Raw genomic sequence first — 25,737 nt, 5'->3', positions numbered from 1 at the left:
GAGGCTGAGACAGGAGGATCGTGCAGGTTCTAAGCCAGCCTCAGCTGTTTTAAGAGACCCTGTTTCCAAATAAAATAGGTCTTAGGAGTGTAGTCTAGAGGTAGAAGGCCCCTGGGTTCCATCCCCAGTACCACCAAAAAAAAAAAAAAACAAAAAAAAAAACCAAAAAAACAAAAAAACACTTGTAATCCCAGCATTCGGGAGGCTGAGACTGGATGATTGAGGTTCGCGGACAGCCTCAGCTATGTAGTGAGTCCCTCTGCAACTCAGTGAGACCCTGTTTCGAAATAAAGAATTAAAAAAAAATAGTGCAGGGGGTGTAGTTTGGAGGTCGAATGGCCCTGGGTTCCATCCCCAGTCTCGCAAAAAAAAAAAAAAAAGGAGGATCTGAGCTAGACACAGTGGCACACATCTGTAATCCCAGCTACTTGGGAATCAGACAGGAAGATGGCACCCTTGAGGGAAGCCTGAACAACTTAGACCCTGACTCAAAATAAAAAGGGGCTGGGAGTGTAGTGTATCGGCAGAGCTCTTGCTTGGCATGCATGAGGCCCTGGGTTCAATCCCCAAAACAGGGAAGGGGGGGAAAGAAAATCAAGAAAAGAGAAATAGAGAAAAAGGAAACAAACAGGCACAATGAGTCGAGACAGGGAAAGACATACAAATTGAGACGACATTAGTAGCAAGCACTGCCCACCGCCTGTTGTCTTTATGCCCCGCGGTTTCTAGTTCTCACAACACCTGCTCCCGTTTTATGGATGAAGAAACTGAGAAGAGCAGGTAGGTGTCGGCCTGAGGTCACACCACAAGTGAGCACCGTCACATTCAAACACAAGCAGGAGGAGCTCTTGCTTCTCTGTCAGACATGGAGAACTAGTGCGGCTGGGCAGTGGCTGAATCACCCCTGCCTCTTGCTCACAGAAGGACAAGAGTCCTGGCACACAGCACAGGCGTGGCGTGACATCCTCGGCTGTGGAGTTTCAGGATGGACTTTGGACTGTCAAAGGCACGCTGTAATCTAGTAACCATAGCTATGGACTGCAGCTTCCCACCAGCAATCATACCAGAGCCTGGAAAAAGAATGAGTTAAGGCAATTCTGGCCCGACGCCGTGAACTCCTGGGTCCATATTTGCTGGGGAAGGAAAGGGCCACAGCTGGTGCTTCCTGCCACCCACCGACCCCGAGACCCGGCTCATACGGGTTCTGTTGTCACATAGAGAAAAGGTCACCCTGCGTCGTGCTCTAAGTCTGCGAGTAGAGCCAGAAGTAGTTCATTCAGGATGAGAAAGGGAGGCTTAAGTAAGATTTATGTCTTATTAGGGTCTGATTTTGTTCCATAATACTAGGGATTGAACCCAGGGGCCTCCTACCACTGAGCTATACCCACAGCTTATTTTAGAATTTTTTTTTTATTTGAGACATGGTCTTGCTAAGCTTCCCGGGCTCAAACTTTGAATGCTCCTGCCTCCCAAGTAGCTGGGATTATAAGAATGTGTCCCTGCGCCTGACCAGGGCCTGAACTTACAGGCAGAGTCCTGCCCGTGAGCAGTTCGGTCTTTGGCCACATCTGTGTTCGCTCGGTGCCTCGTGACGGGACTGCAGGGCACCACTCTGAGCTGCTCTCCCGCCCTGTTCCGATGCCCGTGTTGTCTCCAGCATGTCCTTTCATTTCTCTGTCCTTTCAGGAGCTCAGTGGCGGTGGCCCCAGACCTCCTGAGAGCTGAATGCAGTGTGTGCTGAATGTACCTGGTGTCTTCTTGGGCCTCTCCTGGTGGGTGGGTGCAAAGAGTCTCTGCACTTCTGAGGAGCTTTGCCCAGGAGGTCCTCTTCATGACCCCAGATCCAGGGTTGAACTTGCCCCTGAGCTGGGACATCTCGTGTTTTTGTTTTTGTGGTACTGGGGATTGAGCTCAGGGGTGTTCAACACTGAGACAGCTATATATTCCCAGCCCTTTTTGAGACACAGTCTCCTAAGTTGCCCAGGCTGGCCTCAACTTGGGATCCTCCTGCCTCAGCCTCCTGAGGAGCTGGGATTACAGGTGTACACAACTGCATCTGGCTGGCATCTTGATACTTGATTGGATAATGACTTGACTGTGGCCCAGAGGAGGCCCTGCCACAGTCTGCGTGCTTAGAAATGTTCTCTGTTGAGATGTCCTGACTCTCTGCCCTACTAGCCCATTTCACAGCAACAACAGCAAATGGCACAACAACAGTCATGTTCTTGGCCAATTTGGAGTCGTTTTCTCCTAGTCCCACTGACCTGGGCCTGACCACCCATCTCCTCCCTCTTAGGCACAGCACGATGGCCATTGGCATTGCAGTGGACATTCTGGGCTGCACCAGCAGCTTGGAGGAGCGGGCAGCCACCCTCAACAGAATCATCCAGGTGGCGGTGGAGCTGAAAGATAGCATGGGGGACCTCTACTCCTTCTCGGCCATCATGAAAGCCCTGGAGATGGCACAGGTGAACTTCTGCTCAAGATGTGCACACTCAGAGTTCTGCAAAGAGGCCTGCCCACACATGGTCGGGCAAGTCAGACTATTTTAGTCATTCTTGAAAGATAATCTTAGTGAAAGCTGCTTTGACTGGGACAGTCAGAGCAGTGTCTTTTAACTTTTCAGCTCTGTTTATAAAAACAGTGGATAGCCAGCTATCGTGGTATACACCTGTAATTCCAGCTACTGGGGGGCTAAGGCAGGAGGATTAAAAGTTTGAGACAAGCCAGGCGTGGTAGTGTACTTGGGAGGCTGAGTAGGAGGATCACAGGTTTGAGGCCAACCTCAGCAATTTAGCAAGGCCCTCCACAACTTAGTGAGATGCAGTTTCAAAATAAAAAATAAAATAGGGCTGGGGGGTGGTGTGACTCAGAGGTAGAATGCTCCTGGATTCCATCTTCAATAACACACAAAGAAAAGAAAAAGAAAGTTTGAGACCCACTGGGGTTGTAGCTCAGAGGCAGAGCACTTGTCTAGCATGCACGAGGCCCCAGGTTCAATCTCCAGTACTGGGGGGAAGGGAGGGCACAGCAGGCAATGGAACGCGCTGACAGTCCACATTTTGATGTGCAGTAACAAGAATTATCCTCAGGAACAGTCAGTGCTCCTGGAGCCAGCAGGATGAAACATCTGGCTAAAGTGTGTCATGTAACAGAAAACTGCTTCTGTCTGGACTGCAGCTTGTGGCCAGTTTGGGGTAACGACTGGAAAACAAAGGCATTTTGGAAGCGTATGTCAGAGAATCCCTTGAGTGGGTTGTCTCAAAGCGTCCTCAAGTCACGAAACACATTCTCCTGTTAAAAATTTAGATTCCGGGCTTAGCTGCCCTGTAATTCCCTAATCAGAAGTGCTCATATCTGGCATTTGAATTTTTCTGCATTGGCAGGGTTTTTTAGGATGACAGTTCAACATGAAAACCTATATTGGGAAGCAAACAGGCCTCCTAGAGAAAGTCAGCTGCTGTCTTTATGGTTCAGAATCACCTTTCCGGGTCCTGGTCTTCTAAGCCCTGGGTGCGTGGGGGATCCCGGGTGTGAGATTACAGTCCTGCAAACCAGATCTACGGCCAGTACCAGCACGGCTGCTGGTCACTCAGCAGAGCCACACGCTGCCTCCGGTCCTGACTGCTCACCGAGGGAGACAGCCACAGCCAGCCACTCATCCTGAGAGTCAGCAGGGCAGGAACGTTACTGGCGTGATTAAAGCAAGGTCACCTTAACAGCAAGAAGCTGAGCATCTTATTCCCTACATTAGAAACTGGGGTGGGGACGCTCTCAACAGTGCCAGTGCACTGGAATTTTGTAGGATCCATATTTGAAATAAGCATCCCATATTTCCCAGATATACTTACTTCTACTATAGTAACAGAGATTAGAAATTTTCATTTAGGGTTTTTAAACTTTTTTTTTTTTTTTTTTTTTTTTTTTTGGTGGTACTGGGGTTCCTGGAAGCCCTTCTACCTCCGGGCTACACTCCCAGACCCATTTTATATTTTTATTTAGAAACAGGGTCTCCTAAGCCAGCGCGCGCGGCTGGCTTCGAACCTGCGCCATCCTCCTGTCTCCGCCTCCCAAGCGCGGGGATTACAAGCGTGCGCCACCACGCCCGGCTGGGTTTTTAAACATTTACTTCACATTTTTTTCCCCTCATCTAAAACTGTCCGTAATTCTGACTGCGGAGCCAACAGGCCACACTGCGGAAGCCCTTCAGCCCCAGGCTGCTCTGAGCGGGCGGGGCGGCAGTGTGAGATCAAGTGGGAATCCCAGCCACCCTGGCGTGCCTCGGTGGGTGTTCCTTCCCTCCCACTGCGAGGACTACAGTCCTCTGATTGCCAGGGAGGGAAGTGGCACGCCAGGGGAGACCCAAGGGGACAGTCACATCAGCCTTAGCTCATCACCCAGACCTGCCCTCTACCACAACCAGGAGGGCCTGGCGGACTCCCAGTGCTTCAGGGCGGGGCAGCCGTGGGCCAGGCTGGAGCAAAACCCTTCTTGCCTACCTTTTGCAGCACAAGGGAGCACATAGAGGTCAGGGAAGTGACCAGCTGGAAAACCCTGGTCAAGTGGCCTCTCTTTTTTTTTTTTTTTTTTTTTTTGGTGTGTGTGTGGGGGTCTGGGGATGGAACCCAGGGGCATTTGACCTCTGGGCTACATCCCCTGCCCATTCTTTTATTCTTTATTTTGAAACTGGGTCTCACTGAGTTGCAGAGGGCCTCACTAAGTAGCTGAGACTGTCCGCGAACCGCGATCCTCTGGTCTCAGCCTCCTGAATGCTGGGGTTACAAGCGTGCGCCACCATGCCCGGCTCTCATCTGTTCTATTTTCTAGTCTGCAAAACGAAATCAAAATAGGGCTCATAGGCGGACTATGAAGAGTAAATGAAATGTGTTCAGGTATCTCAGTGCACCGGCTCTCATTCCCTGAACACTAGTCCCCTTTCTTGAGGAAAGCCAAAGATGTTCAGGCTGCTGGCTTCGCGGTGTGAGAGGGGCTGTGAGGATGTCGGGTCCGTGGCATATGCTGGTATCGACTATACTGTTCCAAAAGAAGTGAAACGGCAGGAACCGTGGCAACACGGGGTCCGGCAGCCCTGTGCATCTCAGACATTACCAAAGGCACCATTAAAGTGCCCTCGTCACCCTCCTACACCCTCACCTACTACAGCCTCCACAGCATGCTCCGGACACTGGTCAGCTCCTGCAGCACAGAGCTCTCTGGCCCGGCAGTCCCACTTCTGGAGATTTATCCTCCAGATATTTTCACACATGCACACCTTTGTAAAATCTTTATAATTTTGTAATAGCAAAATAGGTTTACTATGTCTTATCCATTCGATGGGACTCTCTTATTTTTAAAAGGTACCTGTATGTATAGACACATGTAGGCAGTGAGAGTCGTCTCAGGGCGGAGCCTTCAGAGCAGTGACTAGGGGGAGCTGGGGATTACTTTTACTTTTTCTCTTTACTCCCAACAGCCTTTGACATTTTTCCACTTGCATTTATTGTCTATCCCAAATTTAAGCAGAAAGGTAACTTAAAAAGAGCCTTTCCCCAAAAAAGAAGATCTCTCTTTCTTCCAGATCACAAGGTTAGAGAAAACATGGACTGCCCTGCGGCACCAGTACACACAAACCGCCATCCTCTACGAGAAACAGCTGAAGCCTTTCAGCAAGCTCCTGCACGAGGGCAGAGGTGAGTGCGGGCGGGCAGGCAGCCCCAGAGCCGGAATATGGGGGTGGCATCTGCTGCTGTCCAGCAGAGCGGCTTCGGGGCATTTCACGAGGCCCCCTGTTGTCTGTGGGCCTGCGGCATCGACGCGGCGCTAACAGGACACGGGCTGCCCGTCTCCTCATTCTGATTCACTTTCCCAAAATATGATATGGAAAACTTTACTCCCTGTTCTTCAGAGTCCTCGTGTCTTCCCCCAAGCAACGTGTCGGTCCCACTGCTGATGCCTCTCGTGACCTTAATGGAGCGCCAGTCCGTCACTTTTGAAGGGACTGACATGTGGGAAAAGAATGACCAAAGCTGTGAAATGATGCTGAACCACCTGGCAACGGCCCGACTGATGGCCGCGGCCGCAGACAAGTACCGGGCGAATGCCGAGAGGATCCTGGCAGGTAGGAGCTGGTTTCTGCTCAGTCCTATTTTTTATTCTTTATTTTAAACAGGGTCTCAGTGAGTTGCAAAGGGCCTCAATAAGTAGCTGAGGTTGTCCACGAACCATGATCCTCCTGTCTCAGCCTCCCAAGTGCTGGGATTACAAGTGTGTGCCACCATGCTCAGCGACTCATGAGTTTATTTAAAAGTAAACTTACAGCCGGGCATGGTGGCACATGCTTGTAATCCCCGCGCTTGGGAGGCGGAGACAGGAGGATCGCGCTGGTTCGGAGCCAGCCTCGCTGGCTTAAGAGACCCTGTTTCCACATAAAAAAGTTAAAAAATAGGTCTGGGAGTGTAGCCCGTGGGAGTGTAGCCCAGAGGAAGAAGAGCTTCCAGGAACCCCAGTACCACCAAAAAAAAAAAAAAGTAAACTTACACTTACTATATGATCCAATAATTATGCTCCCAGGGAAAATAAAGACATGCCCACACACAGACTTGTGCACAAATGTTATTCACAGTAGCCAGAAACTGGAAACAATCCAGATGTTTAGTTAATGAACTGATAAACAAAAAGTAAGTAGTGAGTCCATATAAATGACTACTAACATAAAGGAATGAGTTACTGATAACATGCAACATACGGAATAATTCAACATCATGCTAAGTGAAGGAAGCCTGGAAGGACGTCTGTATTGTAGACTCTGCTTATATCAAATTACCAGAGGAGGCAAGAGTAGCAACAGGAAGCAGATCAGTGGTTGGCGAGGGAAAGAACAAGGATTGGCAGTAGAGAGGAACTAGGAAGCTTTCTAGAGAACGGTTCTAAAACTGTATGAATTGACTATCATAAACCAAACTGCACAGCTAAAAAAGGCAGTCACACAGCATGCAGATTATACTTCAGTATAGTTGTTATAAACAAAACACCCTGAGCACACTTCACAGCACTTCAACCCACCACGGCTTATACACATAGATTTCATTCCACTGTGTTTTAGTGAGTTTACTTATTAATTCTTCAGCTTCTTGAGGCTGGGTGAGTAGCTCCTACATTTTTCTTTGGAGACATTTTTTAATGTTCTGAGAGAAGACAAAGTTCATTCTGATCCTATTTAAACAAACACATTTTCAGTCATTATAAACATTGCTTTTAGGCGAAACCCGAGGTGACTTGTTTCTTTTCTTTTTTTGATTAGGTTTTCAGCCAGATGAAGAATTGAACGAAATCTTCAAGACTGAATTTCAAATGCGATTGCTATGGGGCAGCAAAGGTGCGGAAGTCAATCAGACAGAGAGATATGACAAATTCAGCCAGATTTTGATTGCCCTCTCACGTAAATTGGAACCTCCTCCTTCTGTAAAGCAGGCAGAGCTCTGAGACCCCTCCAGGGAACCTTAGGGCATTGTTTCAGCGTCCCCGGGTTCTTCTTTGGGAAAGCTCATCATCTGATAAAGTAATAAATGTGCAGCTCTAAAATACACAAACTTTTAGTATCTATAGGATATTAACTGTATAAATCACACAGGGCACACTTATTTATGAATTGTTTAAAATTACTACTGATTTTTAAACGAATGATAATTTATTATGAAGGTAACTATTGCCAATGTTGATTGGCAAAATTAAGAGAAGGCCTAGCTGTGTTGGCTGTTTTCTATTACCACAATATTTGATCACTTAGTTTTAATTCCATGTCAGATAAGTGTAAATAGAAGAGTTTAAAAGCATGAAACATTTCAGAAGATATCAGTTGTATGATATTCTTTAAGTAAATATGAAAAATGTAAATAGTCATGAATTAAAATTTATCTTTTTGTCAAACAGTTGTATCCTGTCTCTTCAATATCAAACGCCTCATCTTAGTTTGATAGTTCTACCTTTTGGCCTCTGAACACACTTTCTCCCCCAGCCACTATTACCTGATAGTAAACCAACATTAATGGAAGAAGTATGAAAAGTTAAGGTTTCTGTCTTAGAAAACAGAAGGAAGTGATACAATTAAATACTGATTCTAACAGACCTAGGTTCAAACTCAAGTTTGGGTGTGACTGACAGCTGGATTTTGGCCTATCTCACCGAGTCCCATGTGCAGCCCAGCACCCGTAGGAACTGAGCACCCAGCTACTGGTTACTGTTAGATTTCATGACCTCTTTTCAGGGAGGGCAGACAGTCCAGATGGCCCCCTAAGTCACATGTCAATCTCCTCTGCAAACATCTCACAGACATACTCAGAAATGCTTTACTCGTTCTCCAGAACGCCTTAATCCAGTCAAGCTAACACCTAAGAGGATGAAAAGCATCCATGTGTGAAAGGTAAAATCACTTTTTAGAATATAAAGTACTTTTTACTTTGAATAACTAAGATTTTTTTTTTTTTTTTTGGTCATACCTGATATGGAACCCAAGGGAATTCTACCTCTAAGCTATATCCCCAGCCCTATTTTTTATTTATTTTTTATTTTTTGGTGGTACTGGGGATGGAAGCCTTCTACCTCCGGGCTACACTCCCAGACCTATTTTTTATATTTTATTTGGAAACAGGGTCTCTTAGGCCAGAGGCTGGCTACCGATACTCCTGTCTCCACCTCCCAAGTGCGGGTATTACAAGCGTGCACCACCACGCCTGGCTTATTCTTTGTTTTGAAACAAGGTCTCTAAGTTGCAGAGAGCCTCACTAAGTAACTGAAGCTATCTGCAAGCCAGCGATACTTCTGTCTCAGACTCCTAAGTATTGGGATTACAAGCGTGCGCCACGGCGCCCCAATAAGAATTTCTTAAACAAGAGAGAAAAAGCATATGAACTATGGCTTCCTCTAGAAGGAAAACAATGAACTTTCTAGATTCTTTTTCTAGGTTTGTGACTTCACAAAGGAGACACTTTTAGTTTATCAGTATCCTCTTAATTTTTCCCTATTTAAAAAAGTTTAGGGCCGGGTGTGGTGGCGCATGCTTATAATCCCAGCATTTGGGAGGCTGAGACCAGAGGATCGTGGTTCGCAGACAGCCTCAGCTACTTAGGCCCTCTGCAACTCAGTGAGACCCAGTTTCAAAATAAAGAATAAAAAAATAGGGCAGGGGGTGTAGCTCAGAGGTTGAATGCCCCTGTGTTTCATTCCCAGACCTGCCAAAAAAAAAAAAAAAATTTAGGGCCGGGTGTGGTGGCGCACACTTGTAATCCCAGCATTCAGGAGGCTGAGACGGGAGGATGGCGGTTCGCGGACAGCCTCAGCTACTTAGTGAGGCCCTCTGCAACTCAGACCCGGTTTCAAAATAAAGAATAAAAAAGGGCAAGGGGGTGTAGCTCGGAGGTCAAATGCCCCTGGGTTTAATTCCCAGACCCGCAAAAAAATAATAAAAATAATAAAATAAAAAATTAGGATACAAGGTTTTAGGCTATTCTTTTACTCTGCCAACTGTCAAACATTTAAAGCCAGGTGGGTGGCACATGCCTATAGTCCCAGTACTTAGGTGACACAGGAGGATCACAGGTCAGAGGACAGCCTCAGCAAGTAACAAGGCTCTCAGCAACCTAGCAAGGCCGTGTCCCAAAACAAAAGATAAAATTGGTCTGAGAGTATAGCTAGGAGATAGAATGCCTCTGGGTTCAATCCGTAGTACCACACACACAAAGAAAAGAGAAAGAAAAAATTTTCATCCTATTTTTAAAATAATATTAGGACTACACCAAGTTTATGTTCAGCTTTTTTCAAACAGGCTCTGAAGTTTTCTTCACAATATTAGTCTTTAAAAAATATGATTTCGCTGGGCGTGGTGGCGCACGCTTGTAATCCCCGCGCTTGGGAGGCAGAGACAGGAGGATCGCACAGGTTCGAAGCCAGCTGCGTGTCCTGGCTTAGGAGACCCTGTTTCCAAAATAAAAATGTAAAAATAGGTCTGGGAGTGTAGCCCGAAGGTAGAAGGGCTTCCAGGAACCCCAGTACCACCAAAAAAAAAAAAAAAAATATATATATATATATATATATATATATATATATATATATGATTTATTGGTTATAGATACTATACTGTAACTTAGTCATCTTAAAATCTTAAATATGCCTTTTTGGACCAGAATATATTTTTCACAGTGGTCTGTTTAATACAAAAGAATTATTTTCTAATCTTGGATTATTTTCATTAATAAAATGATGGATTCCAGCCCTCTTTTTAAAGGTCGGATCACATCATTTTTGTTTGCTGGGGGGGGGGACCCAAATATACTTTTACTTTGGAAAATATGGTGGTTCAGATGCTCTTAGGAATCCCCCTCACTAAAATAAAACTGAAATCCCAAATAAATGTTAATAAACATACCTTTTAATGTACTGTTGAGCTCAAGGGATGAGAAGGAAGCCCCCAAGGAACGCAGCTTCCCTCCCCACCTCACCCCTCAAGACATACAGAAAACAAATTAAGAGAACTTAAAAACTGAGGGGAAATACTCCTGTCAGCTCAAGAATGGGAAACCGCCCTGGGAGAGCTGAATGTGAAATGCCCCCAGTTAAACAGACATCCTTAAAGAGAGGGAAAAACCATCTTCCACTGAAGGGAAGTTACCAGGTATATAAGGGCTCTTCAGAGAGACGGAACCAATAAAACATTTACATATATGTAGATTTATGAGATGAGAAGGGACTTACTAGGGAAATTGGCCTACATAATTATGGAGGCCAAGAAGGCCCACGGCAGGCCATCTGTGAGCTAGAGACCCTGGGCTGTTGGCAGCATGGCTCAGCCCAGCTTCAAATGCCTCAGAACAAGGGAGACCAATGGTGTAACTCCCATCAGCCTGAAGTTGAAGGCCTGAGAATGGGGTGGTGGTGACTGGTGTTAGACTTCAGAGTTCAAAGGCAAGGAAAAAGTGTCCCAGCTCCAGAAAAGAGAAGAAACAACTCACTCTTCTGGGACCCTGGGCAACTGAATGGTGCCCTCGACACATGGAGAATGGACCTTTCCCACTCAGTTCTCTAACTCACAAGCCAATCTCGTATGAAAACATCCTTACAGACACATTCAGAAATAGTGCTTTACCAGCTTTTTAGGTATTGCTTAGTCCAGTCAAGTTGATACCTAAAATTAAACACCACACCAGGAAACACACATGTCTTGATATACAGCTCCAAGAAGAAAATCAGAGTAATAGTCTTGAGTGAAGATTTACAACCACAAACGTGTCCTCATACAGGTCAGGAGTAAAATTTACAAAAATAAAAACCAAAATTGAGATGCCAAAGGGACCCCAGATAATGGAGGCGAAACCTCAGTAGAACCAGGGAGGTGGTCGAAGGGAAGGGGAGGGGGAAGAGTGAGGCTCATTAACGGAATTACCACCATCAACTATGGGCACATATATGAAAATACCAATGTCCAGCTCAGTACTCTGTTTTGGGAAGAGGGGAGATGGGGGGGTGTGGGGGGGATGCCTACCAAGAGCTGTGTGTGCATGTCAATGTCAACACGATTTACATTAAGATGCGAGACTATAATGCACCAATAAAAGCATATTTTAAAAAACCAAAAAATTGCTTTGCAGTGGTTCCAGGATGGTGGTGCCTACCAGATATATATCTGTCTTACTGTATATATAAAGTTCACTATTAAATACCTGTAGTTCAATTGAGAAAATACATGACTAAGTGATACTGCTGATCTGTGGGGAGAAAGGATGAGTTTTAAAATAATTCTTGAACAACCGATCAAGCAAATGAAAGGGAAAAATGGTTCCTTACCTCATAACACCACAATATAGTCTAGATGAATTAAAAGCCTACATGTGAAAGGCAAAACCACTTTTAGAATACAGAATATCTTTTTTACTTTGAATCAACTAGGAATTTATTAGCTAAATATTAAAAGCATTAGTTATGAAAGGCTAGTAAATATACAATAAAATTAAGAATCTCTATTCATTACACACTCCAGAGAGCCGGGCGTGGGGGCGCACGCTTGTAATCCCAGCGCTGGGGAGGCTGACACAGGAGGATCACACAGGTTCAAAGCCAGCCTCAGCTACTTAGAGAGACCCTGTTTCCAAATAAAGTATAAAATAAGTCTGGGAGTATAATCCGGAGGTAGAAAAGCCCCTGGATCCCACCCCCAGTACCACAAACAAACAAACACTCAAGAGAGAAAAAAGAGAGACTGGTTAGCAGCACATGACTAGGGATCACCAGTGTGGTAGGCAGCCTCCGCTTGCTCCTGCCTCCTGCACTCACAGCCTTCTCGCTCCGTGTCGGTGGTGTCCCTTCCCACATTGTACTGGGGTTGGTCCATGGAACCCAGAGCACAGGGCAGAGGTAATGACATGTCACACCCGAGATTGGGTTATAAAAACTCTCAGCTTCCATCTTGAGTTTTTATTCTCTTGGATCACTTGCTCTGGGGAAAGCAAGATGCAGAGGTCTACATGGCAAGGAACCAAAAAGCCTTCGGTCAACAGGCGGCAAGGATCTGAGCCTGCCAACCACCACAAGAATGGTCCTGGAGTGGTTTCTACAGACAGACCATCAAGCTTGGGGATTACTGCAAGCTTTAAGAAACTGAGCCAAAACAACCCAGTTAGAAATAACTAATATAATTACTTCCTTAATATATTAAGGACTCCCACAAATACATACGGAAAGACAGCTGGGTGTGGTGCTGCATACTTGTAATTCTAGTACTTGGGAGGCTGAGGCTGGAGGATCACAGGTTCACGGCCAGCTTCAGCTACTTAGTGAGGCCCTCCACAACTCAGACCCTGTTTCAAAATAAAGAATTAAAAATAGGGCTAGGGGAGTAGCTTGGAGGTAGAATGCCCCTGGGTTCCATCCCCAGTACTGCAAAATAAGTAAGTAAGTAAGTAAGTAAGTAAATTAATTAATTAATTAAAATATGGAAAAACAACTAAAGAAAAAATGGACAAAGACAAAAACAGGCTTTTCACAGATGGGGAAACAATAAACATATAAAGATGCTCAGTATCAATAATTGAGGAAACAAAATTAAAACTACAATGAATTGCTTTTATATCTTTTGAACTGACTAAATTGAAAAGTCTGACTCCTAAGTAGTAATCATGATAGGGGGACGGTCATGGTGGCGCACGCTTGTAATCCCAGCATTTGGGAGGCTAAGGCCGGAGGATCGCAGGTTCATGGCCAGGTTCAGCTACTTAGCAAGGCCCTTTGCAACTCAGTAAGACCCTATTTTGAAATAAAGAATAAAACATAGGGCTGGGGGTGTAGCTTGGAAGTAGAATGCCCCTGGGTTCCATCCCCAGTACCACCACACACACACACAAAAAGATATGGAAGCCGGGTGTGGTGATGGCGCAAGCTTGTAACCCCAGTACTTGGGAGGCTAAAATAGGAGGATTCCAGGTTTGAAGCCAGCCTCAGCTACTTAGTGAGACCCTGCTTCAAAATAAAGAATAAAAACAGAACTAGGGGTGTAGCTCGGTGGTAAAATTCCTCTGGGTTCAAACCCTCAGTACCACAAAAAGAAGATATGGAATATGATAAGCATCCCTTATACAAATCTTATAGATGTGCAAAAACAATTGCAATGACTTTGGAGATTAAAGGTGGCATCATCTTTAAAGCTGAAAACTAATATGACCCCTGGGTTAGCAATTCCACTCCTAGGTATGGATTTTTTGTTGTTGTTGTTGCGGGTCTGGGGATGGAATCCAGAGGCATTTGACCTCCAAGCTACACCCCTTGCCCAATTTTTTATTCTTTATTTTGAAACAGGGTCTCACTGACTTGCGGAGGGCCTCACTAAGTAGCTGAGGCTGTCCACAAACCGCGATCCTCCTGTCTCAGCCTCCCAAATGCTGGGATTACAAGTGTGCGCCACCACACCCAGCTTTAGGTATAGATTTTTTTTTAGAAACTTCTGTATCAGTAAATATACACGATGCACATGAATGTGCATAAACAGCATTGTTTATACGAGCAAAATTCAGACAGGAGCCCAGCCGTCCATCAACAGAAAGAAGGGTAAATTGCATCTATTCACATAATGGAATAGAACTGTGCATAAACACGCACAAACTCACAAACAAAGTTGTGTGAAAAGCAAGTCTCAAGACACAATGGAATATTCAAAATCTTTGAAGCCGGGTGTGGTGGCGCACGCTTGTAACCCCAGCACTTGGGAGGCTGAGACAGGAGGATCGCACAGGTTCGAAGCCAGCCTCAGCTACTTAGTGAGGCTCTCAGCAACTTAGTGAGACCCTGTTTCCAAATAAAGTTTAAAATAGGTCTGGGAGGACAGGCCGGAGGTAGAAGGCCTAGGTTCCACTTCCAGTACCACAAAAAAAAAAAAAAAACTTTCAGAAGCAGGCTGTTAGTCAATTAATATGCACACAATACATAAACTGACATGCAAATCAACAATTCTTTTAAAAACTCTACAAACTCTTACTAGTGCAGTGCAATTACACATCATAGTGAGGTTCAATGTGATATAAACATCCACACACACAGCTCTTGGTGTATTTCCTTCAGGTCCCACCCCTTCCCCTTCCCCTTCCCCTTCCCCTCCCCGGTGGCGGTGGCGTTAGTGAAATTGGTAGTGACACCTTTGTAGATCGCAATGGTATTATTTGAACTATTTCCTTCCTGGATCCTTTTCCCCTTTCCCACCTCCTCCCTCAATCTCCTTCCACTATTCTACTGGTCTCTCTCCACATTGTTTCAGGTCCCTTATGCTTCCTATTTTCTCTAGTTTCTGCAAATAACACATAAAACCCTTAACTTTTTGAGAGTTAATGATCTCAGTATAATATTCTCTAGTTCTAGTATATTTTCTTGCAAGAAACAATTTTGTTTTCCTTTATGGCTGAATAGAATTCCATTCTGTGTATAGATGACATTTCCTTGGTTCTTTTTGAATGGATACCCCAGCTGGTTTCATAATTTGGCTACTGTGAATTGTGCTGCTATAAACACGTATCACTAACAGTATTCCAACTTTAATTCTTTTGGAAAGTGAGTTGTACAACTGGGTCATATAGTAGTTGAACTCCTAGTTTCTTAAGGAACCTCTATTTTGATCTCCATAGTAGTTTTACCAAGTTATAGTCCCATTAACAGTTTGTGTGTACCTGTTTCTCCACATCTTCCCTACCGTGTTATTTTTATTCTTGATTTTTGCCATTCTGACTGGAGTTAGATGGAATCTCCATGTAGTTTTGATTTGCATTTCTCTAATTGCTAATGATGTTGAATACTTTTTCATGTATTTATTGGACACTTGTATTTCTTCTTTTGAGAAGTGTCTATCAATTGTCTTTTTTTTTTTTTTTTCAGTACTGGGGATGGAACCTAGGGGCATTCTACCTCTGAGCTACACCCCAGCCCTATATTTTATTCTTTACTTTGAAACAGGGTCTCGCTGAGTTGCAAAGGGCCTCACTAAGTAGCTGAGGCTGGCTTCAAATCTGAGCGATCCTCCTGTCTCAGCCTCCCAATTGCCCATTTTGATTGAACTTAGAGTGACATTTAATTCTTTATATATTCTAGATTATTAGTCCTATCAGTGGTGTAGCTGGCAAACTGCCTCCCATTCTGTAGAGTCTCTCTGGTTTTTTGTTGCCTTTGCTGAGCTTTTTAGTTTGATTCCATTCCACTTACTATTTTATTTCTTAAGCTTTGGGAAAGCTTTTGGAACTTTTTGAGAAAGTCTCTACCAGAACTTTTATGTTGGAGAGTTGGTCATTTCTTCTAGTAATTGTGGTTTCTGGCCTAATTTCTAGACCTTTGATCCATCTTAACTTTTGTACAGAGTGGGAGATAGGGATTCAATTTCTTTCTTCCTAATTTAGATATCCAGTTTTGCCAGCACTATTAGTTGAAAGGGCTATCTTTTCTCTAGCATATGCTTTTGCACTTTTGTCAAAATTCAACTAGCTATTACATTTGTCTCTGTATCTTTTATTCCACTGGCCTGTTTTTGTGCCAATATCATGCTATCTTTGTTACTATAGCTCTGTGGTATAATTTGAAGTCAGGTATTGTGATGCTGCCAGCATGGTTCTTACTGCTCAGGATTGCTTTGACTATTCTGGATCTTTTTTTCCCATGTTTTTTCTCCCTAGCTCTGCAAATAATGTCATTAGTATTTTGATAGGGATTGCACTGAATATATAGATGGCTATCTTTTGGTAGTATAGCCATTTTGAGAATATTTATTCTGCCTATCCAAGAACATGGGAGGTTTTTTTTTTTTCATCTTCTAAGATGTTTTTCAATTTCTTTCTTCAGTATTCTATAATTTCCATTGTAGAGATCTTTTACTTCCTTATATTTCTTTCCTTTTTGATTTTTCTCTTTTGAGGCTATTATGGATGGCATTGTTTTCCAGATTTTTCAGTGTATTCAAGGTTAATGTATAGAAAAGCTATTGATCTTTGTAAGTGGTAGAGTTTTTTGGATCTAAGTATAGGATCAAGTAATCTGTAAACAGATAATTTAATTTTCTCCCCTATCTGTATGCCTTTTCCTTCTCTTCCCTTATTGCTTTGGCTGGAATTTCAAGTACTATGTTAAATACAAGTGGTTAACAGTGGGCATCCTTATTCTTAATTTTAGAATAAATACTGTTTTTCCCTATTCAGTATGATGCAAGCTTTGGTTTACCATATATTTTCTTTTATAATGTTGAGGTAAGTTCCTTCCATCCCTAATTTCTTCAGTGTTTTTAGCATGAATGGGTGTTAAATTTTGTCAAATGCTTCTTCTGCATCTACTGAGATGATCATGTGGTTTTTGTTGCTGGCTATACTTATGTGAATTACAATTTTTTTTCCCCCAGTACTGGGGATGGAACCCAGGTTCTACTACCTCCAAGCTACACTCTCAGCCCTAGTTTTTATTTTGAAACTGGGTCTCACTGAGTTGCAAAGGGCCTCACTAAATAGCTGAGGCTGTCTGCGAACTGCAATCCTTCCATCTCAGCCTCCCAAATGCTGGGATTAGCATGTGCCACCACGCAAGGCAATGTAAATACATTTATTTATTTGAGTATGTTGAACCAATCTTGTATCCCAAGAACAGATGGTGCACAATCTTCTTGATGTGGCTTTAAATATGAATTGCTAGACCAAAAGCAATCAGGAGTAGCTACTATCATATCTGACAAAGCAGCTAAAACTTACTAGAAGAGATAAAGTGGGTCACTTCTTACCAATAAAGGGAACAATCCAAAAAAATATAATGATAAACATACCCCAAATATCTGTGCACCTACTTACATAAAACAAACACTAATTGACATTAAGACTCAGAGACTCCAATACAATAATCCTGGGATTCTTCAACATACTTTTACTAACATTAGATCAATAATCCAAAAATCAGTAAAGACTTTTCAGACCTAAAAATACTATAAATCAAATGGCCATAATAGACATTTTACTCAACAATTGAATTCAGTCTCCTCAGTTTCTCATGGAACCTTCTCCAAAACAAACCATATTCTAGGCTACAAAGAATTATTAACAAGCCCATAAAACCTGATATAATACCTTGCATCTTCTCATCAAAATGGGCTAAAATCAGAAATCAATAGCAAGACGACACAGAGGAATCACATAGTTGGAGATTGAATAATATACTTCTGAATAAAGACTAGATCATAGGAGATACAAAGCAAGAAATTTACCAATTCCTAGAATCAAATAAAAAGAGAGACACCTTACCAAATCTCTTGGATAGTCTGAAGGCACTTGTAAGAGGAAAATTCATAGCATTGTGTGCCCACGTTGAAAAACAAAGAGATTCCAAATAAACAACCCAATAACACATCCCAAAGCCCAAGCAAAACGGAACAAACTAGCCTCAAAGCCAGTAGAAGGTGGGAAATAATGACAATGAGAGCAAAAATAAGAAACCAATAATACAAAGGATCAAACAAAAAGTTGTTTTTTGAGGCAATAAGCAAAATTGATAAACCCTTAACCAACCTAACCAAAAGAGAGAAATGGCCCAAATTAATAAGACAAAAAGGTAGTTATCAAGGCGGGTCTGGTGGTACACACTTGGAATCCCAGTACTTGGGAGGCTGAGACAGGAGGATCGCAGGTTCATGGCTAGCCTCAGCTACTTAGTGAGGCCCTCTGCAACTTAATGAGATCCTGTTTTAAAATAAAGAATAAAAAATAAGGCTGGGGTTGTAGCTCAGAGATAGAATGCCCTTGGGTTCAATCCCCAGTACAGCAACAAAAAAAAAAAAAAAAAAAAAAAAGGGAAAAAGGTAATTATCACCACAGACACCATGGAAATACAGAGGAGCATCAAGAACTATTTTGAAAATTTATATTCCAAACAAATTGGAAAACCTAGAAGAAATCGACAAATTTCTAGACATAAACAACCTACATCCTACCAAAATTGAACCAACAGGACATACAAAACCTAAGCAGACCAGTAACAAGAGATTGAAGAAGCACTAACAGCCTTCCAAGGAAGAAAAAGCCAGGACCCAATGGATCCCAGCTGAATTCTATAAGAATTTAACGAACCAAGTCTACTGCCCCTCAAACTATTCCATGAAATAGAAAGGGAATGCAACTTTTATTCTTTAAGTAAACCACATAATCAAGCTTTATGTGATAAAAGTGACCCAAGTCATTTCTAAATTACTAGTAATTTTTAAATCATTGTTTAAGCAAATGGTTCGTGTAATATTGTGTGCTATGGCTGTCACCAGGTAAATAATGCCCCTACAACCTATGGATCCACACAGAAAGCTGCCCACTTTCAAATGACTCTGAGTCCATAGATATTAGTTTACTAATGTGCTGTCTGGCACCTGGAGCTGATCTCCATCCCACCTCTTCCCATCATCGGACAGCACAGGACCATCTGGATACTGGCTACAGGGCCACAGTGGTGGCAGGACTTCCCAGCCACAGAGGAGTGGAGGAAGAGGTAAGCTGGGTGAGACTTGCTGATCTTGTTTTATCAGCTCTGGAAGCTCATGGGTTTTGTGTCTTGTTCCACACAGAGATTGTGTCCCCTATACTGGCAAATCAAGGTTGGATGTCGATGTAATGCAGGATAAAGTTCAAAGGGAAAAGGGAAATTAAAAACATTCAAGGCAAGTCTGCCAGGGCTTCTTCAGTCCCTGACTCAGAGCCCAGCAGTCCAGTGAAAGGGAAAGTGGACTTGTAGTGGTGACAGAGCAGATAAAGCACTCCTGTCTGGAAGAGGAAGAGAGAACACAGTAGTGTGGTGCGGCCATTTGCAGAACTCTCCTCTAGAGAGCAGTCCCTCTTTTCACACCGGAAATTCATGTGCAGGCCGCTCTTCACAACACACAACACATTGCCAAATAAAGCAAAACTGATGGAAACCATCTAAGAGGCACTACTGCATCATCACAGGGCCTCCGCTCTCCACATCTCTGTCCACACATGATCCCTTCCGCCCCCCAGCTGCCACCCACAGTCCTAGCCTGGGGCATTTCTTTGAGAGATGAAGGGCAGCCCCCCACCGCACCCCCTCAGCTTGGTTGCCCAGAGCCCTCTCACTCCCAAGGGCTTAGGATACCAGAGAAGATTCCCCAAACACCTGAAATAAGTAACAATAAACTTATAACACCAAACACCTGAAATAAATAACCGTAAACTTATAATAAACCTTTTGGGTTTGTGTGTAGTGTTTACACTAAAAATGTGCTGGTAACACAGAGAGTCACGTGTGGTTTCTAAGATAAATTGCTGCAACTGGACTTATACAATTATCTAATTATAACTACTTTTCTGAGTTAGTACTTTTACCAACCAGCACGGAAATGTTCTGACAGCATTCACTATGTCTATACATCAGTGTGCACCGGCTAGATATCAGTCCTGCTCACACAAAGCCACTTTACAGACATCATTCTCGTAGAGCTCAAAAATAAGAAGCTAGTCAGATTAAGGAAGAAATACTCACGTGGCAAAACTATAAAGAAAAACAAAATAAATTCACAGATCAAGTTAAAGAGTATTGTCTGGAAGATGGTAATGTTCCATTTGCTAACTGGGTAATAGATTGGTTTATTATGGTTCATAAGGTACATAAACACAATTTCCACAAGAACTCTGCTCAGTGCTGATGTTTTAGGTTTACCAAATCAGCTTGTCACGGCCCCCATTCTCTACTCAAAGATGTCACAATCTTAGAAAAATGAGAAATCTTGTCAAATTAAAATTGTGATGAAATCAAGATATTAAGCATGTCTTAGACTTCCATTTGTATCTAGAGAAATGAGACTAATTTGACAAGACTTATTCTTAGGAACCTATGTCAGATGCATGTAACGCTTTCCCCCAAATGCTCACATTATCTAGTACTTTTAAAGGTTGTTTTAAACACTTTCAGAATTTGTTTTGCAAAATTTATGCACACTGTCCATTCTCCAATCTTTTGGTGTTGTTTATATTTCCTATGGTTTCCCTAACTGCTGATGCAACGATCCTAACGAGGCTTGGGTTCACTTTCCTTTTGGTAATATTGTTATAAAGCTGTTATCTTCCCCTAGCAAGTAACTTTGTCTTCCTTGATCTGAGTTCAGATAGTTAAAAACCCTTTTCATTGTCTCGAGCTGCTGTTGCTTTTTTAAACCTGTTCGTCTGAGGCTGTCACATTTGACACCATTTTCCTTGTTTTGTGTGTCCTCACTCCAAGCTTTGCGCCGCTCTCTAAATTTTCATCTCAACAATTTCAATTTCCTGTTCTTTAGGATCTGCTTTGAGTTTTATTCCTTTTTTGGGGTTTCTAAAAGTTTGCAGTCAGTTTCAAATAACTAGGTGAATCTTCTGAAATCAGACTTGCTAAGTAACAGTTAAAATGTGTCATTAATTATTACAAATGTCTTCATCCCATGAAACTCTGAAATACCAGGAAGCACAACGCTCCCTCACTGACTGGAATCAAGCAGCAGCACAGGAAATGCTGGCCAGTACCGGACCAGGCTGTGGTCCAGGGACTGCGCTTACAGATGCAGAGGACGAGATGGCGTAAAAGAGAAGTCTGTGCAACAGTTACTGTTGAACAAAGATAAATCCAAATAATTATATGCATTTTAAACTCACTCTAAAGAAATATTTATTCTTTCTTTTAGAATTTCTTTTCTTTATTCTTTCTTTTTTCTTTTTAGTTCCTTGAGAGAAACTTAAAATCAGAATAAAATTTCCCAAATTGCTTTCCAAAAACATTGCCAACTTCAGGAGCTTTTCATTAGTATTCAGATACTACTACTTTGTATTATCTGAAATTTAGCATATTCAAGAACAAAATCAACAGCCAGGTTGATTCAAGAACAAAATCAACATGCCTGTTATCCCAGTACCTTGGAGGCTGAGACAGGAGGATCACAGGGTCCGCCCCCACCCCCACCCCCACAGTGCATAGTAACTTATTGAGACAAAGTTTCAAAATAAAAATAAAAAATAAAGAGGCTGGGGGTGCAACTCAGAGGTACAATGTCCCTGGGTTTAATCCCTAGTACCACATTAAATAATAATATAAATGACAAAATCTGGTTCACACAACAATAATAAAAGATAACTATACACCTTAACGGACCATGAAAAGATTGTTTTATTCCATGAAAATATTCTCAACAGAGAACACTATCTTAAACAAAGCATTAACCATTAAGAAATCAACATGTGCACAAAGAGTAAAAATTACTGAAAATTTTAAGATTTCTTTTGGACAATTCACATGTTCAAAATTTAAGAATGATTTAAGAATGATTTAAACTGCAAGTACAAATGACTTTCCTATTGTAATAACCCATATACAGGTTGCACTACTCCACATGAAGGAACTTGCCTCCTACGGAAGCAAATTCCGCTTTTAGAAAAACAAACAGTAGCTTGAAAAGAACAGTTAGTCCTTACAAGAAAGCCTTAAACTTTGCCCTCTGTGGCTGCTAGCCAAAAAAACATAAGTACTTCAGGCTTTATACAAAAGACAAACACAGCCAGATCACATTTCTTTCTCATCACTAATCTTTAAAATAAAAATAGCATTAGATTTTAAAACTACTTCATGTAGTCTGTCAGTACTGAATAATGCCACATTATATAAATAACCCTGTAACGAGATTCATTATCTAAACTTTATAGTTTGCTAGCCTCAAAGGTAATACACTATACATCAGCTGTGTAACAGTGGTGTACTTGATCTTAGGAAGGCATTAACTTTCACACAATTGTCATTCAGCTTTAGTATAACTGGTAGTATGATTCAAATAACACTGGGAAAATTTATTAAAGCAGTCACACAGCTTCTAAAATATTGCTTAAAATCCAGTAATACACAAACCATTTCATGTTCTCTTTCTCCCCTCAAAACAGCAAAGAACCAAATTAATGAAGCTTCAGTGGTACAAATGACCCCCCCCCCGCCCTGCCCACCTCCCTATTACGACACCACTACGAAATTAGTTCAGATACAAGTCATTAACAGAATCACAAATGCTTGGCAGGACGACAGGAGCAACAGGGGCACTAAGGACAATTATATTTACAAGTATAAACATACAGAAATCTCTGTTGTACAAGTAAAAGTGCACATAGATCATTACAAAGTTTCACTAAATTTTATCTGGTTCAAACAAAAGCATCACTTGGAAACAGACTATCATTGAAATAATCATATGAGATCATCATAACCCCAAATGAAAAGACAATGGGGGCGGGGGGTAGAGGTCCATATAACTTCTCAAAACACTGAGAAAAGTAAAATGGACCCAGACATGTCTTTAGTTTGATGCATAAACTTGAAGATGCACCATTGTACATGGTAGAGCTCTAAAAGCCACCTACCAAGGCTACATTGGCCGCTGCAGCAGTGCCGCAGAGTTAAAGGAGGTCGCACCGAGCTGACACATAAGCCCTTTGTGGGATACTGTAGTGGTAGTGTTGGCAATCAACAGATTTAGGCACTCTAGTTTAAGGCAGCATTTGAATGGAAGCAGCTGACTTCTGACAATAGTCCTTTGTCTTGAGGTGGTGAGTATCTTCTGTGTTTATTATCCAGGACTTCAGTGCTGACTATAGGTTCTTCCCAGACTGAGGTGCTGAAGATGTATCATGTTTCAAAGAGTTCTTTCAACTGGGCTGTAGGCTAGAGCAGAGATGTTGTCTTTTTCTTATCATAAACACGTCGGGTTCATAGACCACATCTTCATAATGACAAAATTGGAATGTTTGCAGTGGGGAAATTATAGCAGCAACACAAAAACTAAGATGGAAACATTAGTGCTGGAGATGTTTGACAGTGATCTGCACTACAAATGTAAAACAAAACAAAGGCTTTGACAAGAACAAGGGATTATAAAGACATGCCTGAAAAATCTAAGCCCAATAACTACACATGCAACAGGAATGTTAAGCAAGCATGGAGGTGGCGCAGGCAGACAATGACACATGGCAAGGATTCTAACAGACAACGGGTCTATAAAGGCCAATTAAAACAGAGCTGGATGAAGACGGTCTTGTTGGGACAGTCAAATATAAGACACATTTTATGACAGCTCTGCATTCTTTCTGGTTTGGACATCAGTAAAATAAATGGAAAAAAGGTCAGCCGTTACTGACTTTTTTTTTTCCCTTCCATGTAAATAACTGTTAACTAGAAATTTAAAGATTGGTATTATAACGATTTTTTTAAAAACAATGTATGAAAATGCTAATGAAGTTAGTAAAAATAAATCATGTCTGCATGCACGCATGCAACTTGCTTCTCTCACTCTTTGAGCCTGACAACGCTAACACCCTCCCCCCAAAAGCGGCTGCATGTAACCTCCTTCAACATCTTGCCCATTTCCTCAGAAACCCTCTTCAGGAACCTGCAGTCCAGGAGGAAAAAGAAAAGAACAATTACTGAAGACTTTGGTAAGACCAAAAGGGGTGTTCAGTCTAAAGTGTCTGTCCCAAATGTCTCTATAATCACTTTATAGTCAGCTATTAAAAACATCAGAAAAAAATTAAGATATGAGCAAAGACCAAGGACCAGTGGTACTTACTGCTTCCTCCCTTTGCTTCCCACACAACTAACTCAAGGTACGACCGCGTAAATAGCACACACTATCGTTGACTATACAAGGTTTCTAGCAAATGCCTATTGAAATTAATAATATATATATACACACACACATATATATATGTCCAGTAACTGCTAATTCAGCTAAAATGAGAACCAAAATGGTAGTGCAGGCATCTTCCTTCAATTCAGTCAAAAAAAGTTTTCTCTTCTAAGAGCAAACTTTGCCAGAATTTCTCTTCCATTCAAGAGAAGAAAATCTATTATCACTGATTTACAATGTATTTTCCTGCTAAATGCTAAAAACCACTAAAGTGATATTCCCAAAGACATTTTCAAGATGAAAAATACAGGCATAAGATTATTTTGAAGTTAGTTTGTGCATTATTGCAAATTACTAGTAAATCTGAAAAGATTTCAGGTCTCAAAAGAAATCTGTTTTCAAATAAGAGCTAGACCAGAAGCAAAGTATGGTGGCACATTCTTCTAATCCTCGCTACTCAGAAGGTTGAGGCAAGAGGATCAAAAGTCTGAGGTCAGCTTGGGCAACTTAGACCCTATCTCAAGAAAAGAAAAAAAAAGAGCTAGAACAGGTAATATCTTTTATAGGTCTCTTGATTAGCTTACTATTTGGTGCTTATTTTCTTCTTTTAGGAAATCAAAGAATAGGGGGAGAAAATGAAAGTGATTATTTTACCCAATTGCTTAACTATTTTCTTCTTGGAAAATGAAGCTACAAATTCAAACTCTTCTAACAAACCATTCTGTTGGGAGTCCGCTTTCTATAGCATGTCAGAGCAGCTTTACTTACTGAATTCACCAGAGTTACTGTTTTTTCTAAAGTAAAGGGGTGAGGAGCATTCTACCTATAGATTCCTGACCCATGCACCAAATTCCATTAGTTATAAGGCTAAAAACACATATATATCCTGCTGGGCACGGTGGCACATGCTTGTAATCCTAGTAGTTGGGAGGCTGAGATAGGAGGGTCACAGGTTCGAGAACAGCCTCAGCAAGTACTGAGACTCTCAGCAACCTAGTGAAACTGTTTCTAAATAAAAATAGGGCTGGAGGTATAGCTTGGAGTTCACAGAAAGCTCCTAAGTTCAATCCCCAGTACCACCAAAAAACAAACAAACAAAAAACCCCACACACATATCCTTCACAAAGACTTAGGCAGAACATAAAACAAAAGGCATCAATTAAGCTTCACACCAACATTGCTCAAATGGCAAAGCATCACAAAAACAGTTTCTTGTGCCAATATTCATATCTCTCAAGATCAAGCCTGCACTCAGCTCACACAGTGAACAGTAAATCAGGATGCCCTTTAAGTTTTCTTTTTTCTCTGACCTGTTGAGTGTATTTTCATTTTATGTTATCATCCCTACATCGTACAAAGCTGCCTGGAGAGTTTAGATGTAAGTTACTGCACCTTTACTGTTTTGCTCTAGAGTTACATCTATGTATGACGTGGGAACGTAGCCCTCTTCACCGTTCTGTCTCCGGGCTCTTGTCCATCCATCACCTTTGTCCTCTTCAATAATGTACAGAACTTCACCTTCTTTCATTGCCAGAGTACCTTCATTATGTCCTGGATGA

General features: G+C 42.2%; 2 protein-coding genes across 5 annotated transcripts in view; one reads left to right on the top strand and one right to left on the bottom strand.

Annotated features, from left to right (window-relative positions):
• BCAR3 (BCAR3 adaptor protein, NSP family member) overlaps window positions 1-7,482 on the top strand; it is a gene marked incomplete at both ends in the record, with an annotated part of 113,313 nt that extends 105,831 nt beyond the window's left edge. For all 4 annotated transcript variants that reach the window (XM_080692405.1, XM_080692404.1, XM_080692407.1 and 1 more), the window contains 4 exons: window positions 2,297-2,468; window positions 5,579-5,690; window positions 5,906-6,118; window positions 7,301-7,482. In XM_080692405.1, the coding sequence (XP_080548531.1) occupies window positions 2,297-2,468; window positions 5,579-5,690; window positions 5,906-6,118; window positions 7,301-7,482 (679 nt within the window). The remainder of the gene's footprint in view (window positions 1-2,296; window positions 2,469-5,578; window positions 5,691-5,905; window positions 6,119-7,300) is intronic.
• A 15,662-nt stretch (window positions 7,483-23,144) lies between these two features.
• Window positions 23,145-25,737, bottom strand: part of FNBP1L (formin binding protein 1 like) — a gene marked incomplete at both ends in the record, with an annotated part of 122,521 nt that continues 119,928 nt past the window's right edge. The window contains 3 exon segments of the mRNA XM_080691473.1: window positions 23,145-23,192; window positions 23,195-23,217; window positions 25,571-25,729. Coding sequence (XP_080547599.1) covers window positions 23,145-23,192; window positions 23,195-23,217; window positions 25,571-25,729 — 230 coding nt within the window.

Source organism: Muscardinus avellanarius, assembly GCF_963383645.1.
Source record: "Muscardinus avellanarius genome assembly, chromosome: 3".
Classification (NCBI taxonomy): Eukaryota; Metazoa; Chordata; class Mammalia; order Rodentia; family Gliridae; genus Muscardinus; species Muscardinus avellanarius.
This window is presented reverse-complemented; position numbering and strand designations above follow the sequence as displayed.